This window comes from Cuculus canorus, chromosome 18, assembly GCF_017976375.1.
Source record: "Cuculus canorus isolate bCucCan1 chromosome 18, bCucCan1.pri, whole genome shotgun sequence".
Classification (NCBI taxonomy): Eukaryota; Metazoa; Chordata; class Aves; order Cuculiformes; family Cuculidae; genus Cuculus; species Cuculus canorus.
This window is the reverse complement of record NC_071418.1, coordinates 12326025-12352180: the sequence shown is the minus strand read 5'-3', so window position 1 is coordinate 12352180 and position 26156 is coordinate 12326025. Positions and strand designations below refer to the sequence as shown.

Genomic DNA, 26156 nt, shown 5'->3' with positions numbered 1-26156 from the left:
GGTTCCATCAGCAGTACTCTACGTATGCTGACTGGTCTCTCCAATTTGGAAGATAACCGAGAATTATTGCTGATGAGCCCTTCCCTTCCTGCGAGCTGAGCCCAGACCACTCCGCACAGACCTGGCAACCTGAGTTAGGGCTGCATGGCTCGTACTTTGCCCATCATGTTTGCTTTGCTTCTGACATTCCTTGCTCAGCTGCCTTGGCTTTCTCCATCCCCACTGCGTAAACTCCAATACTAGAGCTGCAGTTCTGCTCCCCCTCTCAAAGCTGCTTTGTTCACAGCTGCAGTTTTTGTTGTTTAACCCTTGAAACAGGGCAGGAGGTCGCACAAATACTCTGCTATTGTTCTCACTGCTCTGGGTCCTGGCCCAGTCTCAGAGCTTTATATTGTGCTTCACACTTGTCCTGGAAAATTGTGTCCCTCCCCAATGCAGGCACAAGAGACAGAAAACAGCAAAGGTAACAGGATAAACCCAGGGCAATTCTGTCTTCAACTTTGGAGATGAAAAATTCAATTTGCCTGCATTCCAGGGAAGCTCTGACCACCCTGACTCTTGAACCACCAAATACCCAACCCCTTCCTCTGCCACTCAAGCTAATTTCCCCAGCAGTGCTCTTCAGCAGCTCATTCACCACTGCTTGGGTTAACTGCGGCATTCATTCTCTACCCCTTCACACAGGTACTACATGTGAAATGTCACACTTATATGCCATTTTCCTCTGCTAGGTTTTACTTCTTTTTTTCAATTTTATTTATGCTAAGCTAAAGAAACCACCTCCACTACTGTTTCTTTTCACAGCTTGTTTTTTTCACAGTTGCGGTCATGTCTTCGCAGCAGTATTGATATAGAAAGCTGATGTCAAATGCCAGTTTGCTCATCTCAAGCCTTCAAACATTGTCTCGCTGGGAGTATTGCCCTTTTCTCCTAAATCTGCACCTTTCTTCAAAAATGAAAATGTAACAAAAAGTGATTCACTATGGGCATTTTATTCTCTAGGTCAGTATCTAATTTGTCGGATCACCTTCCCTGGCTCTACATCCACCCCTGAGCTGGGCTTGTCCAGGTGCAAAGACAGAAATGGTCTAAATGCTGCAGGGGACATTTAGACATGCTCTGCTTGGTCTTGCTGCCATCCCTCAACTCAGCACAGGGATGGCACCGCCTTGCCCAGACAGGGATGTGCATGGCTGTAGATTCACACCAGGGCCTGCCCTGGCAGGAGGGGACACTGTGGTGGCAACACAGCAGCAGGCTGTCCTTCTTGTCCCCTCCTGCAGTGCACCATGCAGGCTCCGAGGGCAGGACCTTCCTCCTTCATCCTGTGAGGAAAGCTGTGCCTCCCTTACAAGGACTTTGACAGTCCTCTGGGAATGGCTTTGGGGCATGCAGGAGGGGGTGCTGGGGTGCACCTCTCAACAAGGGGCTGCAAAGCCTTTGTTGTCGCTCAGGTTCTGCTCTCCAGCCTCCTCTGGGTCAGGGTTGTGCACCTGACCTCAATGCAGATGGTGTTTCCTAGGCTGAAACCTCATGCAGCAAAGGAAGCAGAGGGGCTTGCAGTGTTCCCCTACCTGGCTGCCCACATCATGGCTGCCACAGGGCCACCACCACAGCAATGGGGCTGCTGCAAGTGGTGAGAGGACGTGAGCTGTGTTTGCCTAGGGCATGGAGAGAGGGGGCATGGGACCCCCGTGAGAGGACACGAGTCACCACTGTGGCCACAGTCATGAGGACCTTAGACAGGGGCAACGGGGGTGAGGCACCAGGATGAGTAAGCCCTGTGGGCCTCAGTCCTCACAACCAGGTGCAAGGTGGCGTTTGAAGGATGGGCCAAGCTTCCCTAGTGCCGTGTGTTTCTCACTTGTCTCCGTTTGACATTTTCAGCTCTTCAGGGACTTAATCTTTGCCACTATGAAAGGATTGCACAAATATATGTCATCTGAAGTTTTCTTCAGTATTTTCTCCAGTGATCAGTTTTAAAATGAAAGAAAACTTACATGCAGATTATGTAAATAATATGGAAAATCATTATTACGTTGTCTATTGCGATGCTCTTAGGAGCAAATTATATTGCATTTTGCAAGAAGCCCTTGCATCACTCTTCTAAAAAAAAGGAAAACAAAACAGTAAAAGAAAAAATCCATTCAACAACTCACATTCATTTGCAAGGTGTATGAAACAGTCTTTAATACATGTCTAAAAATATGGAGCAGCTGTACAAAGCCCCAGTCATGAAGGTAATTTTATTCAGGCACAGTTAAGTGAGAATTGCAGGGTCTGCAATCAACACACGCCTCCCTCCAAGGTAAACCTATCCCTCCAGCAGCCACCCAAGGGAGCAGATTTCTCCCCCAGCCTGGTGCACAGCATTTCACAAGTAAAATTAGAAGGGAAATGGTCTCTCCTGAGTGGCAAGATCTCAGCAGAGCTCACCCCTAGAGAGGGAGCTTCCCCTCTGCTTGGCTCCACTCCAGCTATGCACTCTCCTCAATGTCAAACTGGCTCTAATCCCTTAAAAACTGAACAAATGCATCAATAAAGAAAAATTCTAGACTAGCCTGTCCCCAGAAACCACAAGCCAACTGTGTGAATCTTGTCACGTAAGAGAGCAATTTGATATTCTCCTGGTCACGCAAGATTGTTGACTTTCCACTGTGGACCTGGCTCTGCAAAACCAAAACAGTCCTGGAGGAAGCTGTAGCCCTTCCTTGGCTAGAGAAGAGCTAAGCTCATTTTAGCAACCTGTTCTAAGCAATTACCAACCCGAATTTAATTTCCACTTGACTAATGTGTGCTTTTGATAAATTCCCTTATTAAGAGTAATTTTGGATCAGAATATTTCAGCAGTCCCCCAAAGCCACCATACCCCAAGTCTAGTCATTTTGCATGTCAGCCATATCAAGATCCACACTAATCATGCCAATGCCTCTGTCAATGGCAGGAATTTAAAATATGGAGTTGATTGCACTTTGAGGGGACTGTTACAATCTTTGAACAGGTAAGTCCACAAATATTTCTGGAATCCTCAACATGAGGAGGAGATGGAGCTGTTGGAACGGGTCCAGAGGAGGCTACAAGGATGATCTGAGGGCTGGAGCACCTTCCCTACAAGGACAGGCTGAGAGGGTTGGGCTTGTTTGGCCTGGAGAGAGGAGGATCCGAGGAGAACTTATAGCGACCTTCCAGTACCTGAAGGGGCTACAGGAAAGCTGGAGAGGGGCTGCTTACAAAGGCTTGTGGGGATAGGACTAGGGGGAATGGGTATAAATCGGAGAGGGGCAGATTTAGACTGGACATAAGGAGGAATTTCTTCACCATGAGAGTGGGGAGGCCTTGGCCCAGGTTGCCCAGGGAAGCGGTGGCTGCCCCATCCCTGGAGGTGTTCATGGCCAGGTTGGATGGGCCTTGGGCAGCCTGATCCAGTGGGAGGTGTCCCTGCCCATGGCAGGGGGTGGAACTGGGTGATCTTTAAGGTCCCTTCCAACCCTAACTATTCCATGATTCGATGATATCTAGCACTTCACTTGAAATATACTCTGCCAGAAGTTTTCTCAGTTCTCTTCAGAGAACTTTTCTTTGTTGTTACTCTTGAGTAATTTTAGCTGCTTGAGCTCTTGGGCAGATCCACAAGGTTTCGTAAGAGAACTGTAATCCATGCATATGTGGATCCACTGCATATTATTAAACAGGCCTGTTATGGCCTTCCTGAGCACTCACCAAAGCTCAGAATTAGACCTTTCAATCTATCTCCCCTTCTTGTAAGAGTTATTTATCAATCAAATAAACATGTCCATACATTGCATTTAGCCAAATGTATAGTTCAAAAATAATATTTTCCATACTACTCTGCAAACACGCAGGCAGGATACTTGCATTTCTCTACATTCTCTACATATGAAAAAAAAGACATTTCACAAGTGATCATAAAAGCAGAAGCAGCTTTGGGAATGAGGCAAGTTTTAATTTTCACTGAAGAAGGTAGATGATAGCATCTTCAGTTCAGCTACTGCATCAGCTTGGTAAGGCAGCTCTGAGAGAGAGAAGTAAAGGAATGGTTGATCCACATATGGCCCCAGAAACTTAATTGTCAATGGAGTAAGTGTTAGTTCTGACCAAAGTGTTACGTCTAGAACTGTAAGACATATCTTCGTATACTGCGTTTGGTTTTCTTTTCTGGAAATACTTCTTTATCTGCAAAACAAAGCAAAGGACCATTTGGAACAGAGCTTGAGAAGACCTTGACCAAAGAGTCAATTTACATCTTATGAGTCCATCTGTTTGAAGTGGAAATGTACATTTAGAATCCCTCTTATAACCCAATCAGGTCTTAAAGGATTAGGTGAAAACTGTCAATTTAATTTTTTTACTTTCTATTGTCAACCTGATGTAATTTCACAAAAAGTCCAGCAATGTGCACTCACAGCCCAGAAGGCCAACAATATCCTGGGCTACATCAAAAGAAGAGTAGCCAGCAGGGTGAGGGAAGGGATTCTGCCCCTCTATTCCTCTCTTGTGAGACCTCATCTGGAGTATTATGTCCAGTTCTGGAATCCTCAACATAAGAAACCCAACCTATTCTGTGACCCCAACTTAAACAATGCTTATCCTTAGTGTGTTACTGGTAGCACAAGAGACCAGTTTCCACAGGCCCACTTGGCTTTGCCAGGACGCTGTTATACTGCTTTTTTTTAGCAGTGCTGAACACGTACATGGAGGGACAAAATAGGAGCCTAGCCGGCAAATCATACTCTGTTAATTTTGAGTAATCTTTATGAAGCAGCAGAATCTATCAACAACAAATTATTTCTAGGCAATTTCTACAGAATATGAATGTAAATAGTAAAAAAGCAAAAATTCCTTGTCACTTTATTCTTTTTTTGTAATGCAGGGCAAAATTGTTCTCCTACAGCTTCTTTCAGACATTAGGCTATTTAATGATGTTTTATCGTCCTTTTGTCTCCATCCACACATTCTCTTACATCTATTACAGGAATGGTATATGCAGACTGGTTCCCAGCTGGAAAAAAAGAAAGGCAGCAAAATGGAATAGTGGGGTGCACTGTTCAGGGAAATGCATACAATGCATGTCTGTGTTGTTTACTGTGAGGTTTAATTGAGGTATGTTGTCTAAAGGCAAACAATATCTCATTTACTAAGAGTTACAGACATGTAAGAATTCAGTCTGTACTGCCAGGAGTTTACAGCTGGAAGGCATTGAACAAGGGCAAAGAGGAGACAATAGAAAGCCATGGTTCCTTAGGTTTAAAAAGTGCTTGCTAAACTCAGTCGCTATTTATAAAGAGGCACCTATTCACCCAAGCCTGATTCTGTTTTGCTTTGGCGTGGCAACAGCATACTTACATAGACACGGCTAAAAGTGCAGTATATCAACGCAGAGAACAGTAGTGTTACCGTGATGATAAGACTGTAGAATACCCAGGAACTATTACTGCAGTCTCTCTGCTCCTCTTCTGCATGTGAAATTATATTATTATTACAAATATCAAGAGGTAGAATTCTACTTTTGTCATGAAAAACTTATTTACTGGTTACCAAGAAATCAAATATCAACAGCGTGCTACACAGCCACATCTGCCATCCCATTAGTGTCCTCACTGGCATTCCCTATGCTCTTCTAGAGGCTGGGGATGACTGCAGGTGGCACACAGAGGGTTGGTGACAAGCACTCTGCAAAGGTGTTAGCTTCCATACCACAGATCAGAAGTAGGACCACATGTTCATAGTGGAATGGAAAACATTCTATGCAATAAAACTGAGGGTTTGGCCAGTGCATAGGAATGATATAATGGCTAGGGTTGTAAGCAGTACAGACCAAAATACTGCGATCTGAAGCGCATACACTGAGCAGAACAGTGCTAGTGGAAAAGGTTACAGTTATCTAAAACCTCAATTAATCCCTATCTGAATAACAAAATATCTAGCAATCACTCCGCTGCTTTGATGTGCAGCTGTCATTTTCCCCAGCTCAGGTTACCGAGTTGTTGCACCAGTTCTGGCTATCGGCACCGAATGAGACCACAGGCTTTTTTTCACAGACTGTAGATAGATCTATTGCAGCTTCTAGGGCCTACGTAAACCTTATTTTGATTGCCAAAAGATCTCGAAGCCCAATGCAGAGAAATAAGTTGCACCAGTAAGATCAGAATCAAGCAGCATATTGCTGGTTTTGTCTTCATCTTAGAAAACGGCTACACCATCCCACAGAAAAAAAAACCCAAAACCTGTCTTTGGAACACATGCTTACAGTGCGCTCACGGTATAACAAAGGTGTGCGAGATCATATCTGCTATCATCTGTGGTAACTGAAATAAAGGCCTGAGGACTTGTTCTGTACTCCCTCTTGTGATCTATTTTTAAACACAAAGACTTGCTATAGGGAATGGTTTCTAAAAGACATTTATGTCACATTAAGGTCAAATACTGAGGCTAAAAATATTGATTCATTTTCTAAAACTCGCAGATTATTCACAGACACACCAAAGCATTTGTTGTATGATTCGGACCCTTTTTTTTTCCTTTAAGATGCAGCATTATAGCAGGTTTTTTATAATTTCCACTCTGGTTGTACAAGGCAAGTAGAAACATAGCACCTGTTTCTGTGTCCTAGTACAATGGGGCACAGAGGAGTCTGAGCACCCTCTCCAAACCTTCCCAAGCTCTAGTCATGGATTAGTGCCCTGTCTGAAGTTCCACAAGCTTTTAGCCCACCTTTTGGTCCACCTTCTTTATTGCAACATGCCTATAGTTATTTATGATTAAACAAACCAAAGGACAGTACCTTTAATTAGCATCATGGTGCCATTTCTGTTCACTGAGAGGAAAGATGAATTTCTCAGCACCCCAACACATACGTATATATCAGTGTCGGTTTTCTGTAGGTCATGTAGAGTTATCACTATTTTCTTTTCTTGCTTTGAATACTCCAAGCGTTTAGCAAAAGCAGGGAAAATAGTTGCAACATTCTGACTTGAAACATGCAGCACTTTCTCAGGTTGCGTGTGAGTCTTTAGCAATAAGATCGCTTCATATTCGTGTGAGCTTTTCAACGCACAGGTGATACTGACAGACTGGCCCTGCTGAGGGTTGACATAGAGTGGTGACTGTTCAACAAATCCACTGTTTTCTCCTAAAACCAAGAGAGATTAATGGCTACCACAGGCTTAACAGTGCATTTTCACTAGGGAGCAAATACAGACATCAAAGACAGAAACAACAGACCACAGAAATTTAAATTTTTTTTTAAAGGCTACCTTTATGCATGCCTTGAGAAGAAAGATATACATTGGTACACCCCGGCATGCTTTCCTGCCCCAGGGTCCAAAAGTGACCAAACAGGCATACCTGCTTGAAAAGGTCCATCTACCTAAAAAGTACATATACTGAAATTTTCTAAGAGAATACAGCTTCATCGGTTTGCCTTTGAGGCATGGATCATTGCCTGCTTTCTCAAGTGATATTAAGACATAGAAAGATCTGGGGACTATTGGTCTGAATGAAATCATAGAATGTGGGTACATTCTATGGTTGCTGTCAAGTTGGGAAGACTGAGTTCCTCTGAGGCCATTCCATGTTCCTTTTGACTTTATCTTGAACGTGAAGGAAGGAACAAAGACAGGATTTTTTGCATTTGTACAAAAGACAATTCTGGGAAGATTGTAAGCATTTTAGAGAAGAGGATCAGAATCAAAACCAGATATAAGGTAATTTAATAAGGTAATTTGCAGAAACAGTACATAATCAACAAGACACAATTCATTTGAGAAAACACAGTCAAGAAGTTTGAAAAGAGAAGCCTAAGAAAGGATATGATAAGTCTTCATAAACAGAAATGACAATTACTGACCCAGCAATCAATTAGGTTTTGCATGCCTTGGGGACAGGAAAGGAAGAAAACCCTGTAATTTTTGGCAAAGACATTTCAGGTTAGATGGTCTCATTAGAGGGGTAGGTATGTAGAGGAATAAATTGCCAAAGAATATTGTGGACTCAACTCTCTTCTAATGAGAAAGAAAGACAGACAGAAAGAAAGAGAAAATAAAGAGAGAGAAAAATCCTTCCCCTAACCAGAAATGACTGCCAAAAGGAGCACGTGTGCCCATTCATCAGTTGTTTGTTAAGAACTTGCAAACCCGACCTAGCACCAGCTTCCCAATTATTATCTATTTGTCACTTAAGGTAAAATAGTAAAAACAGAAGATATTTGCAAAAACTACTACCCAAAAAAACCCAAACAGGTGATAGCTTTGCTAGTTATTCATAAAGATCTGACTGTTTCCAAAGTTCTGAAGCAAGCTATGACTTGTGTGAAAACATGTAGCTAGGATTAAATTAGTAACAAATTGACGATTTAGGGGTTTTCTTGGTACTGTTCTCTCTAATGTGTTTCCTTCATCTTTTCACAGAGAAGAGCAATGCATTCCCTCAAATCAGTAGATAACCTGAGCAAACATAGGTTAAGTTCTGTCAGACTCCCATTATGCTTTCTCCCAATCTTTAGTTTAAAATATATATCTCCATTTATTACTTTGTGATATAAAAGGTGGAATTGCCATACCTTTCACCACTACTATGGTTGACTTCCCATTCAGCTTTTTGGGACGGTTTTTGATTTTAACATACTTAACACATAGGTAGATATTGGAATCAGATTCCTGTGCATCGTGCAGAGTTACCCTGAGATTTCTTCCTTCCTTTGAATACTTGATGCGATTAGCCAAAGCAGGAAGGATATATGAAGTATTCTGCTTGGAAACATATATCACATTGACCGGCTGTGGTATGTTAGTTATCAAGTACGTTCCCAATTCATATTCTGAATCTTTCATTGAGCAAGTTATTCTGATGGAGCCTCCTTCCCAAACACTGATAATGTCTGTTGACTGTTCATTTTCTCCACCTAAAAATAAGAAATGCAATTGAAAATATATCAGAGTTCTTCGTGATGTATTAATATCAAAGTAGTTTTCAAAAACAACTAGTCAATCAACAGAACTGCTCTGTAAGGTTGGCCCTTAGTCTTGCTATCCTGTATATCTTCTCTTGGCTGTCCTGAAACCTATAGTGCCTTGCATGCCCATTGACCTGTGCAACTCAACACCTTCCCAAAGTTAAAAGGGCTTGGAGAAAAAAAAATGGCTTTTGTCACTTTTGCAAACTATTTAATCTGCTCTGTAGATTTTCATCAAGGAGGCTTTAACATCAGAAACCTGAACAATGAGACTGCAGAAATTATAACTCCAGCATATACTAAGAAACAAAGGTATAAAGATATCTAATGAGACCGTTCTTCTCTGATGACCTCAGTTTCTAAAGAAACTGCACAGTGAGTGCTTATGCAATGAATAGAGGAGAACAGAGGGATCAAAACAGAAACACCTAAAAGAAATTACTTTAAAAGCAAGGGAAGAAAAATTAGATAGAGTCTATTGTACATCTAGGATAAACATAAAATAGAAAGGGTAGAATTATTCACGATTCAAAAGAAAATTAAGGATCCCTACATAGTTAAAACAATTTTAATACAGGAAAAAACATAGAAGTCAAACACATAAAAAGAGATCATGGGAATTTAGATACAGCAGGTCAATCCAACCTGATCAGACATGATGACATTCCTCCTATAACACTTAGAGAAGGAATGAAGGCAATCCAGGGGTTGTCAGCAATTACCTTCCAAAACAGCAGACAAATGGGGTGATGGAGAGGGCTGGAGAAGCATGGAAAATTCTGCTTCCATAGGGGGGGAAGAAAAGTCTAGGAAATTCATCTGCATCAGCCTAAAATCAGTACTTCTAAGCTGACCCACACTTACACAAGCTAAGAACCCACACAGCTAATGACAAACAGCCACAGTCCATCAATTGCTTTCTCCAAGAGATTGGGGTAGAAGTTCAAGAGTTAACTTGCATTTGCAGAAATCAATATACGATTCTCAACAATCACTAACTAAAGAATGGCAAAGACGCTCAAAATAAATATTCTCACCATTTTCACTGCATCTTCCTTCAGACATTCTGATTTATCAATAATACTTTTTTCTCATGTCACCATCCCTTCCAGTTATTCTCAGGGGTCACAACGGTAAAAAAAGGCTGCCTATTTGGAGACATCCTTTTCCTCAGCCTGTGTTCCTCAGTGATTCACACTGTTTTCCCCAAGTGTGCCTCCAGCTTGTATTCTCGATAGCTACAGCAATATTCAGCAATGGATATTTCTAGTAAAGTTTTATTACGCCTTCAACAATTATTTCCCTAGTAAATATTAATATTCATTTTTATCCAGTTGTGGGCTCCCCCAACAACTGTAATAATACAGATACAGTTCATGTTGAATTACCGGGAAAATGTCTTCCACTCTTTCTACAGAAAGTAATTTCTGTGTAGAAAAGTTCCGATTACAATAATGTTTCAATTTTTTTCCCTAAAAACTAATTCTATAATTTTAGAGAATGCTTTTCAAAGTTCCACCTGCTTTTGCTAATGCTGAACTTGCCAGGAACCTGCTAAAGATAAAAGACTACAGAGGGAGGTGGAGGAATAGGAAAAAAAACATTTAAACTTGTGAAATGTAAGAGCATCAACGTTGTACATACCATTCTGGCCGAGGAAGCATGGGAGGAGCAGAAGAAAGAGAGATGCAGTTGGGAAACATGATATCCACAGCATTCTCATAGAGCTTTTTAGTTGTTCACTGTTATCTGACCGACAATTTGAAGACCTGAAGAATGGGTCGTATGCTACAAGTTGGCCTGTCCAGCAACATCAGCTGTCTACCAAAAGAAGTTGGCAACCTGCTTCCTTCACCTTAGTATCACAACAAATGTGACCAAGAAGGGGAAAAGAAATTTCTCTCAAGAGGCGTATCTCGTTTTAGACTTCACACTTCAAACACCCACGGTTTCCTACTACTGAACAGCCCCCAGTGCTGAAGGCAGAATTAGAGTATCTATGGTGAGCACCTACATTACCTTTGCACTCAACTGAGAAAAGGTAGGCTTAAAGTTACTCTTCACGGTGCCAAAGACAGGCATTTATGTCTTGTTGTGGACTAACTGGAAATGTAGGCATTTGGTACAATCAATTCAGTCTATCAGTGTTTCCACAGGCTTAAAAGACTGCTTGGCTGGTGGCAAACGCAAAAGTCTTGGATTTGAAAGGAGTAAGTAGGTGAGAGATGTTCCATAATGTCAGGTAAGCCTAAAATTATTATACAAACCCTGCTCACAAAACTGGAAGTTTGATCTGCATGTTGGCAATGATGACAAGCATAATTCCCAAGCAACAGCGTGGTCTGCGCCTCTCACGGGCCTCTTGGCTTCACATTTAATAACACATTTTGTAGTGCCTGCAGTACACAAGAGCTTCTAACCGCCAACAAACAGGAATCTCGGCTCTGTGCTCACATGTAGCTCCTGTTCCTTCCCTGATATCATGAAAGGTGCTTCTTGCAAGCACTGCTCCCTGTGTGAATACACGGAAAAGGGGAAGCTCCTAAAGAGTTTCTCAAATGCTTGAAGGCTTAGAAATGTCGCCAATTAATTTAAAGAAAACAGACTTCAGGCAGGTCACACAATAAGCTTTTAATTAGCCCTACAGAGCCTCACTACTGGATGCATAAGTAGGTGCCAGGAGACATCTCTTACTCCTTGTCTTTGCTTTTCCAGTATTTAAGACGTGAATCATGATGGTGATGCACTATAAAGGAGATTAACATACCAATAACATTATGATCAACACAGGGTTGCCACTAAACAGCCAGTTTTTACGCTTAAACTTTATTGTGATGATTATAATAAAACAAAATTAAAAAATAATTAAAATGAAATCACAACCATCAAATTATGGTATTTGATGAGTCAGACTGCTTAGTATCTTTAGTAATATTTTTATTTCATAAACAAATACTTGCCAATATTTGAATACTGCAAAACAACACAATGCCATTGCTTAGAAAAACACTGTAGATCCTTAGAGCTATATTTAAAAGTTTTTCCAGAGATATCATTATTGATGTCTACCAGCGCAACACAATTCACGAGGGACAAAGTGAAACAGTTGGTAGTGATGCCTCCAAATATCTCAACCTGCATAATCATCAATAGAAAGAAGAAATGTAAAGGAAAGTGCGCTTGAGTGAGCCACCAAGATCAGTCTGTGACTTGTGCCTTGTGACTAGTTTAGCTAAACAACTGTCACTGGGCAAAAGCAACCGTATAACCTTTCTTCTTCAATCATGTCCAGCTCTCTGGCCCCAACTGGTGTTAGAGAGCAGAAATAAAATCTGTACATCATTAAACCTGAACCCCTCAAGTTAATACAGTGTGAGTTCTCAAATATCACTTTGTCCCTTTTCCAAAGAACTCTGGGTTTATATCAAAACCACCCCATGTCAGCCATTGATTTGAACACCATAGATAGACACATGCATAGATTTTTCCACACATAAACATAGACACATATTTTTCTCATTGAAAGACCATGCAAAAGAACAGCAATGGTCTTCAATTTCAAAACAGTATTTTTCTAGCTATGGGAAAATAATGTGTAAGTCACTGGAAATCTCCAGAAGCACAGCATAGAACTCAATCGCATAAGCTGAAGCACTTGGCACTTCCTCAAAGGTACCCAATGGTAACAGAACTAAAAGCAACACCCATAATAGCTGCAGTGCTATAGCTTCCAGGCTACAGGAGCAGGTATCATATTGCCTCCAAAAAGATGAGTTTTATCCCAAACATACCTCTTTCTCACTCATTGAGACACAGGTTTACCCTGCTGAAAGCTTACAGCAGTCCTGTTCTGGGGAAAAACAGCAGTTGCGGTTGTACCAAATTGTCGTATAAAGAGGAAAAGTCTTTTTCCTTCTATCTCTAAATCCTTGTAGAGTCTGGAGTATTTACAGGTAACCTCAGCTTTGGCCTATTGAATGAACATATTATAACGTTCTTTCTGATATAACAGAGTTCACAACTGAATCATTCAAAACAACATACACAGTAAATACCTCAAAGCCTTTGAACACCTCAGGACTGCCCTCTCTTCAAAAGATTTTGACTACATTCTACTGCATTAGAACTGAAAAGACAAAGTCCAACAACTAAGCTGAGAGCTGAGTTAAAAGGGTATCTTAGATCAGCCTGAGTGTAAAGCCCCCACTGTGGAGGGGAAAATCCCCCAACACCAGCACTACTCTTCTGCACCAAACAAGACCTAGTTTAAGCAGAGGCTTTGCTGTGTTTCTAAAATTAATTAATTACATATTTTTTGATGTCTTTCATTATGAACTTTTCCCTATAGATTTGTTTGTAGGAAATTTAAAGTCACACAACATCCTGCATCCTTTGAGATTTCCTGCTGGAAGTTTCATCTGCGGGTGCATGGGTCATTAAACCAGTGATTTAGCCAGTATTCATCTTGTTTCATGGATCTTCTTTCCAATCGCTCCACTGATTATTTTTGCTCAAAAGCCTGATAATAGATTACGACTAATACAAACTTTCAGGGATTTATTCAAATCAAGCTTGAATGATAAATCATTTGAAGATGATATACCACCTGTGAACTAATAAATGGAGATCCTCAAAGTGCAGTATTTATCACAGAGTGTCTACATGAAGGATACCCAAATCTATCTTCAGATGCAGAAATATTGTAATCTTTTCCAATAAGGAAAGAGCATGATTACATTGATATGCTCTCCTATTCACTGGAGTTACTGTTGAAAATGTCCTACACTAAAATTGCCACTATAATGACCTAATTTGTCATGGATATTGATACCACACTTCCTTACAGCCCCTGAGGAGGCTATGGCCTCCATCACCCAATGTTGTTTCTGAGGGAGCTGGATATAACCCCCTCGTGTGCCAGGAGGGAGGAATGACCATGCAGAGATGTCTTCAACCTGCCAAGGTAGCAAAATCAAATGTCTGTTGAAGAGACCAAACTCCTCTAAATCAACAAACCAGTCACCTGTAGAAAACGGGATTTTGGATCTAGAGAATTCATTTGGTTTAAAGCTGTGCTGCTGAAGCAGACACTCCATCTTGTGATGACTGCTGTCCTCAGCAAAGCACCAGGAGAGGATGGGAGATCCATGGAGTTTCTCATGTTGCTCGTGAAGGCCTGGAGCTGGATGACTATGGCAATCACAGTGCTCAGTTAATGCATGGATTTGGTGAAGGTACATTTGTGAAAACTGCCAGGAGATATCATATAAAAGTAATATCTTTTTCTCCAGCTGAACATTCTACATGCTTACCGAGGAATACGCTGCTGGCATAGAGGCCTGGTTTGTCCTTTTGAGCATGTTTTTCAAATAGGTGTGAGGTTTTCCACATCAGGAGCCCGTTTGATTTTTCAAATAATTTCTGCAGAATTGATAGAAAAATATATGTGAGGCCACCAAAGGCACAGGTAATCAATCCATTTCATTTTAAGGCGGGATGGATCACCTTCTCTAGACAGCTGTTTCTCTCCATTCATTGGAAAGAGAGACAAGATAAAAGTCTTAGGCTTGAACTAACTTCTAACCTTAAACAAATCAGACTTAGAAGGTTAATCTCTTAGGAAGAAATAACTAACATTTATTTCTAAAGGATGAACTAGTTGAGTTTAGCTGAGAGATGTCTTAGCTTCTGGTATTACACAAGGTCCCATAAAACCTGGAACCAAATTGGCTATGGGATACAGGGGTGGAGCTGTATGTCAAGGTCAAGGGATGCCTGTAAAAGCATGCAAATTATCAAAACATGAGCACTGGAACTGCTGTAAGGGAGATAAAATCTATTGACTCAGATGACATAGGGGAGAAATGGGCACCCACTGAACATGGTGGTTTAGACCAGATATTAGGAAATATTATTTCACTGAAAAGGCTGTCAAGCACTGGAACAAGCTGCCCAGGGAAGCGGTGGAGTCCTCCATCCCTGGAGGTGCTCAAGAAACATGTAGATCTGGCACTTTAGGACACAGTTTAGTAGGCATGGTAGTGTTGGGCTGACGATTGGACTTGATGATCTTAGAGTCTTTTCCAACCTTAATGATTCTGTGGTCCTAGGAAACATATCTAGTCCTTCACTGAATGCCCTCCTGCCATTGCAGTAGTCTGATATCATCGTTTACCATAATTAAACCTGCAAAAGTCAAATCTTACCCTTAACAATTGAATGGAGCACTATGACAGGTCCTAGGAAAACAACAGCAAAAAAGTAGCAGCATTAGCAAGGATTTACTTAGAATAATTAAAACTAACAGACTAGTACTTGTTTTTTCCAATCCTATATTTCTCTGAAATTCCTGAGCCGCTCACTGGTATCCATCCCAAACATCTCTCCCCGTGTTCTGTCCATAAATCCTCTCCACATACAGCAGGTATGATGCTTTGCCATATGATAGCACAGTTGTATCCCAATTTCTACACTCTGTTGTAGCACAACTACTTAAGAAGTAAGAGGTGGTTTAATATTATCTCACTTTAAGAATACTGCAGTCTCTGTGTAGTGAAGGAGGAGGGAAGAGCAGAGAACAGTAACAAGGGAGGCAGATATTTACAGAAGATCTTATTCAAATGACTCCCTATGTACTCCGTAGAGCCTATCCCAGCCCCTTCCACACAACACAGCCTGTTGTAACAAGACAAGGAGTAATGGTTTTAAACTAAGGGAGGGAAGATTTAGACTGGATATAAGGAAGAAATTTTTTACAATGAGGGTGGTGATGAGGCTCTGGAACAGGTTGCCCAGAGAAGCTGTGGCTGCCCCATCCCTGGAGGTGTTCAAGGCCGGGTTGGATGGGGCTCTAAGCAACCTGATCCAGCAGAAGGTGTCCCTGCCCATGGCAGGGGGAATGGGGAGTTGGACTAAATAACCTGTAAATGTCCCTTCCAACCCAGAGCATCCTATTATTCTATATTTGTTTGCAAAACAAACTTCCCTCTTGGATGTATTTAGGAAAATATTCTTTCTTAAATTAGAATTGACTCTTTAGTGGGCAGAGGTGTGAGTGGGAACCATTCACCTAGAGGACCATTTTGCCCTCATCCAGGAGCTCAGCAGTCTCCTGGGCTGCGATACATCCCTGCAGGGAAGAGACCTATCAGTGTTGCAGTCCGAGACTCCACCAAGGAAACAGAACCCATTGAGGTACGGCTGAGCAGTGCTACCACTTGGCTCTATTACTGTAACAGTGAGGAAATTTATTCAGCACCTATTTTTCATAACAAAACCATCTGACTGGGGACTCTGCCGTGGCACCAGATCTAGAAGTGGACTTCATGCCAGCTGTTACCACAGCCTCCCCTTCACAATGAGTATCATTTAGCAAATTCATAAACAATGTTATGGAAATGAGATCCAGAAAGAAAACCCTGTATGCTTTCTCCACTACCAGCACAGCCCATAAGGCATGTTACCTATGGGAAACACAATATTTTATCAAACTGTACCTTGAGCCTTTCGCTTCTGTTGAACACAACATATGGTCACTGCTACTGCAGAAACCACAAGAACCACAAATAGGGCAATGATGCCAACGCTGCGTTTTTTGCTGATGGAAAACTGAGGGATACCTGCAAAGCAGAAGAAAAGAAAGTATCCAAGTGAATGACACAGGCGTGCCAAGGAATGAGCCTGGCTCATAAGCACTAGCTAGGAAGAACCAGGCCTGGTCCTTCTGCAATGTAGCCCAGAAAAGCTGACAGCAATAGAAGGAACTGATGAAAGAAAGAAAAAATAGTCTGTGGCTAAGGATATCTTAATCATAGAATCATAGAATCACCAGGTTGGAAAAGACCTCTCAGATCATCGAGTCCAACCATTCCTATCTGCCACTAAACCTGAAGACACTTATAACCAAAAAATAACTATAGCAACATTTGAAGCTAACCTTTGACTCCCACACCACAACAGATACCCTTGAATCTCTATTTTATCTGAAATAACTAAAACCAAGTGGTGCAAGACCTTATATCCTGAAAACAGAAGGTCAATAGCTCCGTGAATTCTTTTACTGATCATCTTAACTAAACAACAGAGCAAAAAGCAAAGAGCCCTACACCTACCAAGGATTCCCCCACCCAGCCAAGGATAAAGAGTGTTTACTTCTTTCAAACAGTGACATCCTGTTTGTCCGTAACCTCAGGAAGACAACAGGGATTTTTACAGTGAAAGAACTTTTAATATAAAACTAACTGTGTGTGACAAATGTCCTCTTAATCTGGAGGTAAATTCTTGTTTATCATTTACAGGTAAGTGGAATTCCTGGAAATTTGTTGCACCCCCCTTCATGTAAAATTCTGTTCACATCAAGCTGTTTGGGAAAAACTCTCTCAAAGCCAAGGTCAAACAAACACTTGAAGAGATTAACCTAGATATTCCTCATCAGTGCTGTTGGCTGCCGATTTTGTGGTTTTCTCATCTTCAGAGTAGCACTTCAGGGTAGAGTTGGGCACCGAGAGGTTCATCTCTGCTGCACAGCAAGTTTTAATGATGGGATCTGTCACATTTTCAAAGGAAGCTGAAAAATAAAATTATTTTTAATTATAAATACAGTTTGTCTATAAGATCTTCAATCAAGGGTTAAAAAGGTTGGAGAATAGGTTAAAATAGAACCTTCATGTACCACAAAAAGTTGGAGATTACCACAATCACATTTTATTCACCAGCTGTTCAAATCAGCTAGTCACCATTTAGATTTTCTTCTCACTAAAGCTGAGGAACCAATAGTGGAAATCTTCAAATTTGAAGATGGCAAAAAAGTTTTCACAAGTAATTTAGAACACCAACATTTGTGAAAACTTATCATTACCTTGTCACATTTAAATTGTAATCCAATAATAATTATAGCAAAATTTTGCACCTTCTATTTACCTGTAGGAACCAAAGACGAGTTAACAAGCAAGATCAGCACTGTATCAATCTTGGAAACCCTGGAGTGCATCTCCCAACCTAGCCTCCATGCCACTGTGGCATTTTAACTTACTCCGCTTGTAAGAGGTGGGAAACATAAAGGCTATTATCTTGGAAACCTCTTCCTACCTACACATCCCACACTCAGCACATCCACCTGTTACCCTCTGAAGCAATACAGGGATCTATGTCTAAAGCAATTTCCACTTTTTAGTATGGATGATTTAGTGGCATCCAATCTTCACACAGTGATAACAGCATCTAGATATTTTGGGGTGGAAAGCATAATGCAGGAGAGAAATGGTTTACTATGGTCAGAAATTAAATACATGAGCAATTATTAGGCTGAACAAAAGCATACTTAGGGTGAGAATTTCTTGTTTTCTTCCATTAGCAATAAGATTAGAAAGGATGCTGTAAGACTAACAAGTGAGCTGATGAAATCATCTTTCAGAGGATCATCTACAGCTAGAAGGGCAAATCAAATATCTATTCAATCAGATGTTAACTGGTGAAATGTCATTGACTGTGGTAAAGTTCAATTAAATTACATCTGTGCAATCTGATCCAGCATGAAGTTTTGCCCTCTTAGAGCCACTTGCTACATGTACTGACAGACATTTTTATCTCTGAATTAGTTTTACAAGAAAGCCAGAAGGATACCTCCTGGTTATTTACTGACTTGTGCCAAAGAGCAACACAGAGCGGCTCTTTAGGCTAGATCTGGATTTCAGTGTGTACTGACTGAAGCAGCTGGGATTCATACATCATAAACCAGCACAGATCTCGACAGTGAGAACTGCTGTTGCCGAAGAAAATTTAAAAAAAAGCGAGCATGTTAATAAGTCAGGGTACCCTCAGGAATTTTTCCAATGATGCAAAACTGGGAAGAGCGGCCAATAATGACTGAGACCTTGTCAAGGCTGACCAATATCTGATGGGCAGGGGTCAAGAGGATGGAGTCAGACTCTTCTCAACAGCACCCTGCAACAGGACAAGTGGCAATGGGCACAAATTGGAACACGGCAAGTTCCACCTCAACATGAGGGAAAACTTCTTTACCTTGAGAGTGCCAGAGCACTGGAACAGGCTGCCCAGGAAGGGTGCGAAGTCTCTTTCTCTGGAGATATTCAAAACCCACCTGTATATGTTCCTGAGCAACCTGGCCTAGGTGTCCTTGCGTTAGCAGGAGGGGTTGCCTGGATAAGCTCCAGATGTCCCTTCCAACCCCTACCATTCTGTGACTCTGTTACATGGATTTATCTGGATCTGTGCTAGTAGTGTCTAACACTAGAGAATTTAATCTATTTTTGAGAGTGACTTACTAACTTTTTTCTCAAAAGAAACTCATTTTGACAAGTTAGTTTACTCATTCACCTCATTGTCTGCCCAAATATATAACTGTTCAGATTCATAACCAGAATATGTTGATAGCCAGACTCCCTACAAAGCATACCTTCGAAATTCAGGAGGTCACATGAGTCTCCTACTCCTGTGTCTTTCTCCCAGAAGATGGCAAAAATTCCTTTAGGAATAGTATTTTCTTGCTGAAAGCACATAATAATGTGTGTTTCACTGGTCACCAACTGAATTTTTTCGTTTGAAAATGTCTCATTTTGCGTTTCACCAATTATTACAAAATCTTCGTAATTGGATGATGTGCATGTGTTTCTCTCACACTCTTTACAGTGGTAGACTGTCACTTTTGTTTTGCCAAAGGCAGAGTCTTGTGTCCTCTCAGCAGGGTTGTCATTGTGCATGGCAATATCTAAATGAAAAAACAGAGCAAAATTATTTTTGACTCATTTTCTCCCCAGGCTTCTGGTGTTAGAGAACAGGATGAACTTTGGAGGATAAACCTAGTCATGCCTTAGGAGACCCTGTCTGCCAAAGGTCAATTTTGATGCAGTGGGGAGCCCAGTCCCCAAAACGTTTTTTGGAGTAGAAACATGACGTAATTCCTACCCCCCCCCTCCCCCCCCCCCATTGCTGTCTCTGGTGTTTTAACCACGAAGCTTGGGAAATCAGTTGAAAGACTATTTTTCGTTGTTGAGCTACGAGGTCCTCTGCACAGGCAGGCTCAGATGAATCTTCCATTCTTATTTTCTTTCCTTCCAAAACTCCTTGGCAAAATCCTATCGGCCACATCTCTAGCAGTCCCAGGGCAAATGAAGTCCACTGCTGAGCTGCCAGACTACACCCAGCTGGATGCAGTCTCCCAGGTCAATATCACTGCTTCAGGCCAGTATCCCTGCAGACTACAGTACTACAGCCAAGCCAAAACTCACCAGTAGCCTGGCTGAAGCGCTGGAGGATGCTGGGAATGCATGCTGAGAGCTGACAAAGCGGCTTTACTCATTCAGATTGCCCTGGTAAAGAGCCAGTCCTTTGAGGACTCACCACATCTGATTTTAGACAGATCCAAAAAGTTACCCTTCCCTAATTAAGTAATTGTGACAGGTTAAATAAATCAGCCTTCACCTTCTTAATTTCTTTTCACACCTCTGTGGTTTTGTGGTCTTAGTTTTAATTGGACACAATTGAGCTTTCTAATAACAGCTTAAGAGTGTTTATCTTCTAATGTGCAGTGAAAAGTAATGAGAACAAACAATGGGACTCACTTGGACAAGGAGCTGCAACAGTCAGAAGCAGGAAACAGAACCGTGTAAAGTGGGAAGGGTCCATCAGGCGTGCTCTGGGTGGTGCTCAGCTCCAGCAGTGTTGGATGCTCTCCTTGGGTCCTCCACTATCCCAGGTCAGCCTCACCAGGCTCCTCCCTCAGTCATCTCTCTATTGGGACATTAAATATAGTGTTTAGCATCCATTATCTTTCTTTAGACAAAAAGACAACTTCCAAGCCAAGCACATAAAGCTTCTTCTAGCCAAGACAGCTGGAATACAGGCAAAAAAACACACACACTGCTCAGCTGCTCCTGCACTCTAAGACGGCTTTTGCCAATGCCAAACTCACACTCCTTTCCGTCTCTGAAGCAGTCAATGCAGTAGAACACACATGATCTTTCTGCAGGGAAAGGGAAATCCCTCCTGAACCTGCCAGGCAGGAAGCTCATCTCCAGGTGCTGCAGGCTCCTCGAGGCAGTAGCCCTGCACACATCACTCAGTGGTTCACACAACAAATAACATCTTGAGTTGTTACCACTTCCAAAACACACAAAAAAATAGACAAGGAAGATGTTTTTTGCTGGATGAGTCTTTTGCTTGACCTAAGATCAAATATTTATAGTCAAACTTAATTTCGAAGACCTGAAGCAAAATACATGTTCAAATAAAATGAACAAACAAAAAAACCTTAGTATTTATTTTCAAAAAAAACATTTTGGCTTTAGTCAGAAATTCATCCTGAATCATTTCAATGAAACTGTCATGAATTTGTGAAATACGATTTAGTAAAACACAAGCTTCACTTGCCAAATGAGAAAAATATAATATGGAAAATTCATCTCACTTTCCTCACTACCCTGGCTCTGGGAAACACTTTGCACCTGGGTGCTTTGATTAGAAGCTTTCATTAAAACAACTTTTTTTAGTATGTCACTACCTGAGAAGTACCTTGAGGAAGTTTCCAAATTAATTAACTCTTAATCACACATTAATTATTCAGTAGCAGTTAATAATTGCCTATCTCTCATGATCTGCTCTGGTCTAGAGCCGCTGAGAGTCCCACACCGATTCCCAGAAACAAATGAGACGGGAGGAACACAACCTGAAAAATGAGTCCTGCCAATAGGCACAGGAGGCAATCTTTGAATAAAATCTCAGGCCCTCTGAAGAGCCCCAAGATCTCGACTGCTCCATGCAGGTCCCAAGCCCAGGAGATGCTGGAGAGACCCCAGCTCCTAGCGCTGCTCCACATGCACCCACACAGGTGTGATCCTTCAACTTCTAATTCACACCACACAAGGAAACAATTCTTCCATCTTATGCACGGTGCTCCTTCTCATCTATAAAGTCTTGCACAAATTCCTTATTCCATGTGCCCAGGTGCCACATCTTTTAAACACCTCTACAGTCTCATACCTCCTAATCCTCCTTGCATCGTATTTGCCAGCCTGATGCATCCTCACAAACTGGCTGCAGCACATCTAGCAGCTATTTGCCCGAGGATAAGGACAATATGTGGTTTCTTTCCCAAGCTGTCTTCAACCTGAGGTCTGTATCTTCTGTCCTCCTTCATTCTGTCTTCTCACCTCTCTTGTGGTCTTGCCTCATCCTTGCTTCTCCTCTCATTCTGCTCAACGGACATCTCCCTTCCTGTCCTCTCTGGTGCCATTCCTTCCTACTCACCCTCTTCTCTTCATTTTCAAAAGCCAATACACTGTACACCAAATCTCTACTCCCTCCCACTGGTCTCTCTTGCAATCCTGTTTTTTTGGCAGGTTTCTGAGAACATCCTGCCATCAGTTTTAACCTTACAATAAACAGTAGAACACACAAATCTAAAATGAATTGCACTGTTTGGATAGAAAACATTTTTCATCATTTTTGGCCTGCTTGTCTTCCTTTTCAAGGCAATACAAACCTTCACTTTTCAGAGCTACTGACTTTGTCTACACAGCTGTAATGAAGAAATTCTAGATCCTAAAAGTGGATCAGCTGCAAGTAGCAGATGAATAAAGTAACAAACTGAAGGATCTGGACCTCCCTCACCAAACACCAATTATTCACATCCAGCTGACGAGTTTTTCCCCAGGTCAGACCTGACCCCACAAACAGGCCAGTCTGAGATCTCTAACAGGTAGAAGTTGATTTAACCAGGAGCAGAACACAGTAGAGCCTTAACAAGGCCTTTTGGTTTTGTTTTTGAAAGGATGTTCTTGAGTCAAAACCACCACTTGACACTCTCCTGCCTTTCCTTCTCCCATAACTCTATAGTAGTCACAACACAACAAATAACTAGAATGTTTACCATCAAGACAAGGAAGTCAACAGCATCACTGCCAGAAGAAGAAAGGTCCCCTCTCAAAGTTAAAAGCTTACAACTGGGAATACTCTAGTTGGACACCTGCATTTTCCTACCCCAGCACAAGTTAAACCAGCTCACCGCCTTTCCACTGTGCATCCTCAGACTTACCAACCTCTGTTCCCAGCACAACTCAGGTGAAGGTGCCACTTCATCAGGGAGCTCCATGGTGACAAGAGCAGAGCTGCAGGGCCACCCCAAATCCAGGCCATTGGGGATGGCAGAGCAGGGCTGCTACCCCAGGATTTATGTGCACTTCCTTCTCCAGGTGACCACAAGGCATAGAAATGGACCTATGAGATCCAGTGCTTTTCTCCAACTGTAAACGCTGCATTTCACTGCCCTTTCTCTCTCTTCCAGCCACACTTCCTAGGAGTTGATAGCTTTATGAGCATTTTAGTCTATGGCTTACACGGTGAGTTGGAACTGTCTGGGTGGAATAATGCAATTCATTTTCAGCAAAGATGTATCTGGTACCTTAACCACACAATGGAGAGGACTGACTTTTCAAACACTTCAAAGAAAATAATATTATTGAAGGAAGTAAGGAAGCAAGAAAATGAAAACCAACAAACTTCAGACGATCCTACAGATTTTGTTTTCCATTGTTTCCTGGAAAAGGAGTAGAGAAATTGTTTCCTGGAAAAGGAGTGGAATTTACATAAGAGCTCATTTTTGTGTTACTTTCAGTACTGGTTTCACATTGTTGGTCTGCTGAACACCACTCTCAACAAGCTTTTGCAACAAAAAAAAATAAAGTAACAGGAAAGGATAAAACACCTGTTTCCAGAGTGAGCCTATGAGTGCAGGTTGTTTCCGCAGTTCCAAGAAGCCAGTACAGAAAGCAACCTGCAAAAATCCTGCAATTAAAGGACACAGCTTCCCAGCAACTGCTTTTAAACACATTTTCCACAGTAACTGTTAGAAAACACTACTATTTTTATTTCCTGCTTGCTGCACATGAAGGTAAGTAAAATGAACAGTTTCACTGGTTTCATTTCTTGTATTTTAAAACCATTATCCTTACTGTGTGATGCCTTCTGTTTCGGTTCTCTGTTTCATTCTGAACCCAGAGCCACCACAGTCCCCACAGGTCCCTTTAGGGGGCACAGTAATGTCCACAGGGAAAGTTTGGGTGATAACTTCTCATTGAAAAGGAACACTTGCAAAGCTTTCTACTGCAACTCTTCTGGCAATTATCCTTTATTCACAAATATGATAGGATGGCGATTTTGGAAAAGGAAAGGTGAGCAAAGCATGCTAAGGAGTAACAAGGGAAAAAATAAAGGTTCGTATGGTGATAATTATTTGGGAGCTGCATGAAGATGAAAATAACACACATAAAATTGAACCTCAGGTTTTTGCATTCACACAAAAAATATGGGAATTGGCAAGCAGTGCTACTCATTTGGCAAGATCACACACACACGACAGACACATTCCTCCTTAAGAGAAAATATGAAACACTCATCATTTGCCTGCTGGTGCAGACTTTTTTAGTGCCTGTTTCTAATTGCTTACTTAGAAAGAAGAAATAGCAACAATTTGCAAGAGAAAAAAATGGTTCTAAAACAGGACCCCTTAAAAAAAGAAATGTGAGTACCTCAAAAGTCGTTTGTGTCCCAGGAAGCTTTTGTGCCTCCTCCCTTCTCCATGCACTTGAGCACTCTGTCCAGCTCTGAAGTCATTCAGCTCCTCTTCCAGAGCCCTGCACCGGAGATGCAGAAGCTACTTGAACCTTGGGGGGAAAGGCATGCCACGGGCTTCTTCATTCTGTAAAAAGCAGCTGGATTTTCACTTTCATTTCTCATGGAGTGCAGGGTAGAGGTGTTCCTGAGCAGCACAGACAAGATTAAATCCACATGGGACTCTGCACGTGGAAAGCATGAGAAAAACCCTACCTTCCACAGAAAACCTCTGGGGAACCTGCTTATAGGTACCTGGGCAGTAAATCTGTCTCTCTATGCGTGGCAATGGTGACATGAATGGACTATATTTGAGATCTGCTTCTGGGTCTGCTGTTAACTTTCCACAAAAGGGACCCCAGGGCAGAAAAACCTGCAGCGCTGAGCTGAGGTCACCTTATTCCCTGCCAGGGATCAGTGTTGAAAGTTACTCTGCCAAAACACTCTTGCTTCAGCAGCACAGCTGCTGTTTTGTTCGTAAAAGCCCATGATATAAGTATTTTCAAAATATCTTGGGATCATCACACAAGCAGGAGATTTAAGATGGGTCCCAGTTAATCTTTGCTTTCATTCTCTACTCCTACACAGTCTGCTGGGAGGCAGTAGCTGGGAATACCTCGTTGAGTAATTAGGCTCAGGGAAAAGCAAAGGAAAATCCCAGCTGACTGGGGCCCAGCACAGACACTACACAAGAACATCCTCAAAGCAGCATTATCACAGCAGCTGCAAGATTTCCTTTCTGCATTCCCTTTCACCTACCTGCTCTCAAATTTTAGGACAAGTACCGTTGCAAGGAGAGTGTATTGTTCTAAACATCTTGAATAAGCGATCAGCTGAACAGACATTTGTTAATATTAAATGAAACAGCAGAACTTGCACTAAGTAAAATACGAAAGCACTCAATCTGCTGAAGGATGACAATAAATCAGGCCTTGCGATCAAGATTGTCAATTTGGTAAATTAAAATAAACCTGCGTCCAGAAGTGGGCCCCCTACTCACCGAGCACGAGGAGAAGAGAACTTCTATGGTGTGATCACCTGAACTTCTGTAATAAATTGAGCGCAGAGGCTTCTGTCTGCGGTGCTCAGTTTGTGAAAAGGCACTGAGCACCCAGATTTGCACAACTCTATGTGAGATTGGCTATTTGCATGCCGGGCAACAAATCCAACACTTCTGACAATGGTACCTTGCCTAGACTTGCTCTTATCTGATTCATTTTCATTGTTTTCCTTTGTCGGGGATGTATCTACCTGACCTCTCAGGTTTTCTGTCTTCACAGGCCCGATCCCTTGTTTTTGCAAAGCATTTGCCTTTCTGACATGACATGAGTTTACATTCAGCCAGTTTACGATGCTTTACACTATGTGCCAAAACACTTGGCAAAATGTGCTTTTTTTTTTCTCAGACATTTTAAAGACAGGAAAAAAGTGGGAGTTTACAGGTGGAATATTTTTGAGTGGAAGAAAAAAAAAGAGGATTTTAGGATACAAATTAGACAGCATAGAGACAGATGAGGAGAACACCATAGAGCTGGTTTGGGAACTGATAAGCCAAAACCTG

At 41.7% G+C, this 26156-nt stretch overlaps 2 protein-coding genes across 6 annotated transcripts in view; both read right to left on the bottom strand.

Annotated features, from left to right (window-relative positions):
• Nucleotides 1-2184: 2184 nt before the first annotated feature.
• On the bottom strand, nucleotides 2185-10861 carry LOC128853947 (T-cell antigen CD7-like). The gene is made up of 5 exons (XM_054082899.1): nucleotides 10616-10861; nucleotides 8579-8920; nucleotides 6803-7150; nucleotides 5365-5474; nucleotides 2185-4194 (listed from the first exon to the last, which is right to left on the bottom strand). The coding sequence occupies exons 1-5, from the start codon at nucleotides 10692-10694 to the stop codon at nucleotides 4084-4086; spliced, it is 990 nt and encodes a 329-aa protein (XP_053938874.1). The 5' UTR covers nucleotides 10695-10861; the 3' UTR covers nucleotides 2185-4083.
• Nucleotides 10862-11887: 1026 nt separating this feature from the next.
• LOC104068683 (uncharacterized) overlaps nucleotides 11888-26156 on the bottom strand; it is a 154558-nt gene continuing 140289 nt past the window's right edge. For 4 of the 5 annotated variants that reach the window (XM_054083686.1, XM_054083687.1, XM_054083690.1 and 1 more), the window contains 7 exons: nucleotides 24514-24743; nucleotides 20551-20719; nucleotides 19386-19697; nucleotides 17388-17537; nucleotides 16468-16590; nucleotides 15178-15210; nucleotides 11888-14392 (listed from right to left, as the gene is read on the bottom strand). In XM_054083686.1, the coding sequence (XP_053939661.1) occupies nucleotides 14382-14392; nucleotides 15178-15210; nucleotides 16468-16590; nucleotides 17388-17537; nucleotides 19386-19697; nucleotides 20551-20614 (693 nt within the window). In that variant the 5' untranslated portion in view covers nucleotides 20615-20719; nucleotides 24514-24743 and the 3' untranslated portion in view covers nucleotides 11888-14381. Of the gene's footprint in view, nucleotides 14393-15177; nucleotides 15211-16467; nucleotides 16591-17387; nucleotides 17538-19385; nucleotides 19698-20550; nucleotides 20720-24513; nucleotides 24744-24850; nucleotides 24933-26156 lie in introns of those variants that run through there. The other variant, XM_054083689.1, reaches the window with a different exon arrangement.